Source organism: Poecilia latipinna, unplaced genomic scaffold, assembly GCF_001443285.1.
Source record: "Poecilia latipinna isolate Pla-1442-1.1 unplaced genomic scaffold, P_latipinna-1.0 Scaffold42, whole genome shotgun sequence".
NCBI lineage: Eukaryota > Metazoa > Chordata > Actinopteri > Cyprinodontiformes > Poeciliidae > Poecilia > Poecilia latipinna.
Window position 1 is genome coordinate 271,096 of NW_015112658.1, and position 8,817 is coordinate 279,912.

Here is an 8,817-nt window from a genome sequence, read left to right on the forward strand (position 1 = left end):
TTTTTACAAAAAACTTTCTTTCCCCCTTTTTTTTCCCCCCTCTTTTTCCCCCCCCCCCCCCCCCCCCCCCCCCCCCCCCCACACACACACACACACAGGCATACATACACAAAATAAAAGATCATCATCAAGGACCATCTCTGGTGTCAGTTGTTGCTTAGATACAACAAGAGCTGCTTGCTGTCTATGTCCTGTGTTCTCCTTATGAGGTAGCTGCTAATAAAATTACCCGGTTTGTGTGCATTTCCAGTTTTTACTATTTGCTTTGGGCTGAAGCAGCCACAATATACACACAGCAGAAACATGTTATGTTTTTATTAATGTGATGTGGATCAAAGACTTTAGCAAGACCGTATAAAATAATAAATGCTGTGGTAACATTGATTTTTCCCTCTCTAATTGCTCAGAGTTTATTGCCTCAAAACTACGGCTATCTTATCTGATGCACCTTAAGTTTCAAGTCATTCCCCTCCCAAAAATATTCCAGTAATAATTTCCCTTGGTACATAAACACATTTTTCATATCAGACATCAAATATAATAATAATAATAAAAACACGTTATCTGGCTGAAGGGGCGAATGCAAACAGAGCTGTGGTGGGCTGACTGGATAATCTCATGAAGAAAGAAGGCTCTGCGTTTTAAATGTGTTGTTGCATAACAATGCCATGTGCAGCCAATGAGTGCCTGATAATCTTGGAGGGGGGAAGACTGCACAGCCAAATGGGAATTGGATGGATCCCTGCTGAGCTGTGTCAGGGATCCAAACAGAGACGTCATGCACTCAGCGGAGGCAACAGGAGGAATCAGAGGGAATTTATGATTCCTGTTTCTGGGGCATCAAAAATATTGTGGCGACACGATTGGTCCATTTCAGATTAGGAAAAAAACCTTTTAAAGTAATTATAAAATAAATAAATAAATAAATGAAGCCAAAAGCAAATGAACTGCTGGCGACCACTCTCCCCCAGTTATTTAAATTCCCTTAGACATTTTAAAAGATAAAAAAAAAATGTAAGCTTAATTCCTATTTTATTTTGTATCAAACAAAATGTCGGTATCAGACAAAGATAACCTGGGTAAAAACAAAATACATTTTCCAAATCATTATCGCATTTCATTTTATAAAGGGAAAACAACCTCCAAACTCTCCCTATGAAAACATAATTTTCCTCTGGAGAACTAAAAAATTTAGTAAATTTACTACTCAGGTCTGACTACTGTCAAAACTGTGGAAGTGAGATCCATCCATCCATCCATCCATCCATCCATCCATCCATCCATCCATCCATCCATCCATCCATCCATCCATCTTCTACCGCTTCATCCGGCTCAAGACCTCAACATTTCTCTGATCCAGAGAAATCCAAGACAAAGTCTTTAACATCTAGAGCTTTGAACCACAGAGAGAACCATTTCCATTGTTTTAATGGGATAATGGAATGCGTCTTAGCTGCTAACAGCAACAGCTATTAAAACTGAAAAATAAAGTGCAACAGGAAATAGCTGAAGATTTATATTATGTTACAAATATTTTTAAAAAATCCCAAGAAAAGAGAAGCCTGCAAATTCTTATATTTTACAGTATTTTGAAACCAATAATGCTGAATTTAGCTGTAACCTTCCACAGACAGATCCCTCTTTCCCTTTCCCTTGAGTAAATAAAAGTAGATGTGCACAATATAAGAAAATTGGATCGTGATATTTTTGGTTCCAACAATCTCTGTGACCTTCGTTCTCCCATTCACCATCATCTGAGTCAGGTGAAGACATCAAGACTCCATCCAACAGTCTTAATATCCTATCGCTATACAAGGTTGCATTCATGGCAATGAGTAATAACTAACAAATATTGCATTCCACATGGTCCTTGTAATGTTATTGTGATATTCCATTCAAAATAAAAGCCATTTTTCCTACTAAAATAAGCGTTTTTTTAAGTCGCATGCCTACTTGCAGTCTGAGACATCTAAACACAAGAATGCTGCAAGAATCATAAACAAGTCCGACCTCATATTTCCCCCACATTTGAACTGCATTCATGTTTACATTCATTCAACAATTACATTATAGAGAAGTAAAATAACATGGCAGACTTTTGACCAAAGAAGGGTTTAGTTCAATGAAACGTCCCATAGTGCCAGACAACAAAGATATTTCAGTTTAACTCGCGCTTCAAAGCGGAGGCAAGCATGTCGGCGTTGGGAAATCTCATCCTGAGCAAAGCGCTGCGCAAACCTCCGTCGTCAGAAGCTCTGTGTTTGTGTGTGTGTGTGTGTGTGTGGGCAGGTCATCCAGGGACGTTTCTTCGCAACTCCGTCATCAAAGAGCCAGGAGAAATGTCTGCTGAAGCCTGTCGGCTTTCACACACCGCCTTTTGTGAGGATAAATAAAGATCGGGATAAAGTGATCAGAATGAGGGAGAAAGAGGGGATTAAATGAGGAAATCGACTCTAAACTATGAAGGGAAGGATCAGGAAGAACACAGTGTAGAAGACAATAAAGCATTAAATCTAAGACAGAGAGAAACAGTCTCTTGACAAAAAAAAAGAACTGATGTCCTATTGAAAAGGGAAAGGGAAGAATAAAGCATAATCCGAGATAACAGACAGGAGCTCAGCAGGTATCAGGAGAAAACGGGTGATGACAGGGATGAGTGAGTCCGAGTGTCTCAAAAGAAAAGGTGGGATAAGAAAAAGTGAATTAAGGAAGAAAAGGATGGAAGGGATAGACAAAGGGAAGAACAGAAGGAGGAAGAAGTAAGAGGAGGAGAAGGAAGAGAAGCTGCTTAGGAGGAGTGAGCCTGAGGAGATGTGTCTGTTTTCTTGGCCGGAAAGATTTAATCAAGTTCATGTTGGTGCAGTGAACCACAGAGGCCTGCCACTTGCATGTGTGAGCCAGAGGGGAGCTGGAGAACAAGATGTGGCCTCACTGTTCAGATCGCTGCCATTACAAAGGAAGAAAAAAACAAAACACTCCAGAACATATGTTTTCGTTGCATTTGCTCCCAATAGCATTGTACTCGGTATTGATCTTTCCTCCCTCCTATAGAAAACTGTCCATCATGCCCCAGTGATTGCCTCTGCAGCTCTGTTAGCATTTCCTTTCTCTTCTTGCTTAGATTTATTAATTAAACTGTGCATATTTTCTATAGTAAGAGACTTATTGATGTTAATGATGAAAATATTTGACGGTTCAAGTTATCTTATTCTCTTCTAAAGATGCAGGGGAGTTTTAAATTCTGCTCATTCAGCTCATAAAAATTTTTATATTTCATTTTTTTTGTTCAATCCCATTTGGTAGAGTTGCAGCTAATAGATCCATTCAAATGTTAAAAAGCTAGTTTTACTAAAAGATTTGAGGAATTTAAGGTTGCTGAGCGCCACACGGTTGTGGTGATGTTAAAAACGAAAGGATTGTGCTTTGTGCAGCTTATTATTCTGCTCTTCTGTGATGAATTACTAATGTTTATAGCATATTAAATCTTACTTTTGTATTTGGCATTGCTCTGTTTTTGAATTTCCTACACTTTGAGGAGCTTACTCTTTGTTTTGTCGAGGCACTTGATTGGTCACAAATCTAACAAAATGTTCATTAATGTTTCCAACTACATAATCCTCATAATAACACAATTTCTGCAACTCATTTTTCTCAACTTCACAACACGCATGCCAATTTAATGTCCTGCTGAAGCCAACACAGTGAAATGAGGCGCCAACATTTTACAAACAGCACGTAGTTTGCTTTGTATTTCGATAAAGAAAATATCTAAAACATGTAAGTGTGAGTCAGTTTAGTTTTACTTTGGATTTGTTTCATCAAAAGTGACTTGGGTAATCATTAGGCCTGTCACAATAAACAATAAATCCATTAATCGGATGATAAATTAAAGGAAGCTCAATCATTTTCATTTGCTTGATTTATTGTTTTTTTTCCTCTTTTCTCTCTCTTTTTTTTTAATAAAAACTGAATGCTAAAAGTTTTCAGTCTGGAGTTTTGGTCTCAACTAGTCCTTTTGGAAAGATAATAATTATCATTTTATTTGTCGTTTCTGTTTTTTCCTTTATTTATCTTGGATATTTTAAATGTCTTTCAGTTCCAGCCTTTAAATCTTCATTAGAATTTAAAGTTAATTGATCTTTGAGAATGTGTACTTGCATTATTGTGCTATTATTGCTATTATATTACTTGAAAATGATCTCAAAACATCAATTATTGTTTATTGCAATAAATTCTGGGACAATTTATCATCTAGCAAAATTTGTTATCGTGACAGACCTAATAATCATGTCAACAACACCACTGCTGTCATCATCCTAGCTAACAGCCTAGGATTTTTTCCTCATCCTTGTCAGGATAAATGATGAAGAGAAAAGAGATAAAAATATGGAAAAAGTTCTAGATGAGCAAAATAGTAAAAAAAAAAAAAAAAAAAATACTCAAACTGTTCATCTGCCATTTTTACAGCCATTTTTCAAAAGGCTTTTGTGCATTTAGATTACATTATTTTACATGTTCCAGAATTGTAAAGCTGAAGATTTTAGGAATACATTCCACTGTTTTTATGTTTTTAGACAAATTCTTTTGACATTTGTGTCTTTCTCTGGCTTGCTGAGAAAGATACAAATGTAACTTTGAGTAGAAAATGATCAAAGCATGTTCAGCAGTCACACCTGTAAAATGATTTCCCCCGAACAGCGGTTAAAAAAGCTACTGCATAATCAGCATAGACCCCGTGCTTTGTCACTTTTCCAACAGCAAGCACATTTTCTTTATGAAACCAACAGACTTGAATTTCAATCACACTCGTCACTCTCCTCCTGCAGCAGCTGGAGTTTTTATTTTCCTTTCCCATGCTTTTTGTGGAGTTATTCTATTTATTGGTCTCTGATATAAATTTCCCTGACCACCACTGTCTCGCCAAGCTGCTGTGTGAGAACGTGTGAGTTTATGAGCGTGACGGGGGGAGAAGTGGTGGAAGTGACCCAGCAGTCATTTTCCTCCCTGCCAAAAGGGGTTTTAACACTGGAGAGTTCTCCACTGCAGGTGCTGCTCTTGACTGACAGGATAATTTAGAAGTGCTGAAACACACACAGGCACACATTCGTGACGGGAAGACTGGAAAAGCCATCCTGGTTTCCCTTTCATGCTGACCCACAAGTATGTTGTTCTTTTTTCTTGTTTGTACCAGTTAACAAGTTTTTCTTTTGCTAAAAACTTCTTAACAAGCTTATCAATGGAAAAGGCATTTATATGCATGTTTTGAAATCAATAACAAAGGGTCTCTAAACCCTTTCTAAAGAAATTGCTTTCAGATCAAGAGATCAACTATAACACAAAAATAAAAAAGAATGACTGAGTTCTGTTTTGCTCATTCGAAGCTATTTAGTGCAAACAGCTTCTGCGCTAACAAGCATGAAAGCTAATGCTTTATTTTGTGCTGAAGGTGCTGCCCTGTGGATTGCAAGAGTGGGAACAGCTAACTTCTTCTTTGCTGATCCACCTCAGAGACCCCTGTTTTACTACATGTGTTTACTTGTGCTTTCAGAGAAATTAAAGCACCAAACCAAAGCCTTTCTGATTTTGCTCTTTTATTTCTACTTACTTTTTTGTTGTCGTTTTAATGAGCTCTTTAGAATCAGTTGCTGGGTTACTACTGTCCACATCTTCAACCTTTAATCTTGCTGAGTGTCTTTGACTCATCGGGGTCGTGACCTGTATGATATTTGCACTCTGAACAACAGCTGTCCACATAATTAGAGTTACCTTTGATTTATGTAAGTGCATGCCTGGCTTTAATCACTATTTATAAGAAAATAACACCAAAACTCATCTACTGAAGCCCAACAGAACTGTGAAAGTAGTGGGATATTAAACACCTGAACACCATGACTGGATCTGAGCAAAAACTCATATGTCTAATAACTGAATTATTTTATCTACATCTTCAACTGCATTGTTTGTAAGCTACAGACATCTGCCAATCAGCTGGTTTGTTGTGACTATGTGCTATTTTGTGCAATTTCTAGTCTGGTGGAGTATTTCTGTCTTCATCAAAATGAGCTGTTTAGCACTGCAGCACAGCTAGCTGCAAGAAGAAGTTAGAAAACAGACAGCTTAAATCTATATTAGTTATTATTTCAAGATAACTGCCAAGTGACAGTAATAATTTTCTTAAGTAATGCAATGAATGAGTTAGAAATCAGGATATATTGATGTCAGTAGCTATGAGCACATTGACTCTCTGCCACATTGGCATCAACACATCATCCATGGTGCTCTGCCTCATGTATTTGCACCTTGGACTAAATCGTCTAAGGTGTTTCCAGACGTTCTCAGATAATAATTTTTATATTTCCCATCATTTTATTTATGCTACTACGAAACTTACTGTAATAATAGCAATCAATTAACATCATGGAAAACCTCCTTACAGGAACAATTTGTATGCATATTCATTTTACTGTAATGGTTAAAAAGTTGCTGTTTATTCACATAAGAGAAGCACTTTGCTGCAGCCTTGGCATGAGGAAGGGCTTTCAAATACAGTTCCATTGATATTTTAATTGTTCATAAATAAGAGCAAATAAGCCAGATTTTTTTGTCCAGCATCTTACAAACCCATCTGGAAGTTAATGGCTAATGTCACACTAAGAGTCAGCTGTTTTTTGTTTGTTTGTTTGTTTGTTTGTTTGTTTTGCAGACTTAGTTGTGAGTAGAGATGAAAACCAACCTGTGACGTGTAGCCGGTCCCCGCTGACCTCGATCTTGAGGAAAATGCGGCCCCGACGCTCGGTGTGGTCTGTCCCGCACAGGCTCGGCACATTGACCACACACTGCTTGTGCACGTTCATGTCACAGGCTGCAGGAATGCAAAAGACAAAAACAAGCAACTCAGCTTACAGGTGAGTGCGATAACATGATTCCTGCATGTGCGATCTTTTAATTATTTTTTTCCACCAGGTTCTTTCTCCCAATGTTGTAAGTTGAAGGAAATCCATTTGCTGTTGAGATAAAATGGGAGAGTTGAGTACACGAAGAGAGAAAGTTTGGTTATTTTTAAATTTGTCTGGGTTTAATAATGTTCATGCAATTTGCAAAAAGCTGCAAGGAAAACTCTCTGCCTCTTAGGAGGAAGTACAAAAATAGTTTGAAGGGTTGATGTTATGAGAAAGAAATGAACTAGGAAGCTAAACCAAAGTAGTTTAGAAACCATAAAAACAAATTTTAGCTTTAATAAATCATAAACCTGCAGTCGGCAAACATCAACCCTTGTTTCGTACTTTGGCTTGTACAAATTTAACTTCAAGGCCAATAAAAAATCTTCTATTTTGGTAACTTTAAAACACAGCACCATTGACAGTGCATGTGGATGTAATATTAGTGATAGGTCAACTTTTGCATATTGATAAATATGCGAAACATACAAATCTAAAAAATAAATGTCTGCTAAAATAATAGAGAAATTCTTGTGTAACAGTTAAATCAAATACTCATTTCACAAAATGACATGAAATTACTTGTTTCATTTTAATGTGCTGTGTGTTCTTTTTTTATTTTTTTTGCAATCTCTCTATGGTAAAATTAAAGTATAATAAAAAAATTGAGAGAGTACATTCCATTTGTAAGGGAGCAAACATAAAAACACAAACCCCACTGTACATGACTGCAAAAGTTTATCAAATCAAAAATATCCCCAGATTAGTAAATGTTTCAACCTTCCTCAAGTGACAGCTGGAAGTTATTCCCACACGTTCTGCATTATGAGGCGCTTGTGATGCAATCATCTCTGCTGCTGCAGATCAAATCTGCTGACTGTTGGGGGAAAATTGTTGTTGTTCTCAACATTTGCCAATATTTGTACCCTGGAAATGCACAGGTGCAGGCAATCCACACTGGGAGGTTTTCCAGCACAGGCTCGGATAATTGTTGCCATTTTATTTTTTCTTGTTTCGGTTTGACACAGCAGATATTACTATGTAAATAAGTTTATTCCTCATTTAAAGCTCATCTACAGTATTTACATCTTATCCTGATCACATTTCTTTGTATATCCATTTGTCTTGACGTGCTAGGAAGAGAAAAGGAGAGACAGAATGTGTTGAAGCAGATTGTAATAGCCCTGGTCTCCTCACGTTCATTTGTTCCAGTGTGCTCTAATCACCATATATGATTAGGGCACCACTGGAAGCCCATAGATGGATGTGCCACGTATAAGGAGGAGAAAGGGAGGCAGGGTGATAGATGAGGATGGAGCTGCAACAGATGAGAGGACAGGAGAGAAGAGGTACAGTGAGGGACAGAAAGTGAGAGGAAACTGAGCGAGTGATGAAGATTTAGCACACAAGGTTCCCACAGAGTATTCATGTGAAAACTTCAGACTGATTCCAGAAGGTTAGAGAGTTAGGTCTTCAAACACAATGTGGAAAAGGCAGAATAAAGGATGCAACTGACAAATAAGTTATATTTTAGAAGGAAGAAAAGAAGGCAGGAAGGACACAAGTGTGAAAACAAGGAAGAACATAAGCCTGTTTATCGTAATGTCACGGCATCACAATCGGAGAGGTCAAAGGTGGATTTGTTGGTGTGTTTTGTATTATGCTGAATAACTAAAGTGTGCTTGAGTTTAAGGTTACAAACTGAAGGACATTGTATCTCAAAATCCCAAAGAAGCAAATCAACCATGACTGTCTGAGAACTGTTCTTTTTCCTGAAATGATGTTTTTTTTTTGTTTTGTTTTTTTTTGCTCAACACATACAAAAGTGTCATAGGGTGGGGTTGAAGTGGTGAGGAGATGACGCAGAGAACCCAGGTTA

At 37.5% G+C, this 8,817-nt stretch overlaps 1 protein-coding gene across 4 annotated transcripts in view; it reads right to left on the reverse strand.

Annotated features, from left to right (window-relative positions):
* Nucleotides 1-8,817, reverse strand: part of prkcab (protein kinase C, alpha, b) — a 110,503-nt gene that overhangs the window by 25,060 nt on the left and 76,626 nt on the right. Inside the window, exon 1 of one of the 4 annotated variants that reach the window (XM_015048249.1) lies at nucleotides 6,734-6,882. The exons of the other annotated variants lie outside the window; for them this stretch is intronic. Within the exon in view, the coding sequence (XP_014903735.1) occupies nucleotides 6,734-6,854 (121 nt within the window). The 5' untranslated portion in view covers nucleotides 6,855-6,882. Of the gene's footprint in view, nucleotides 1-6,733; nucleotides 6,883-8,817 lie in introns of those variants that run through there. 4 annotated transcript variants of the gene reach the window in all.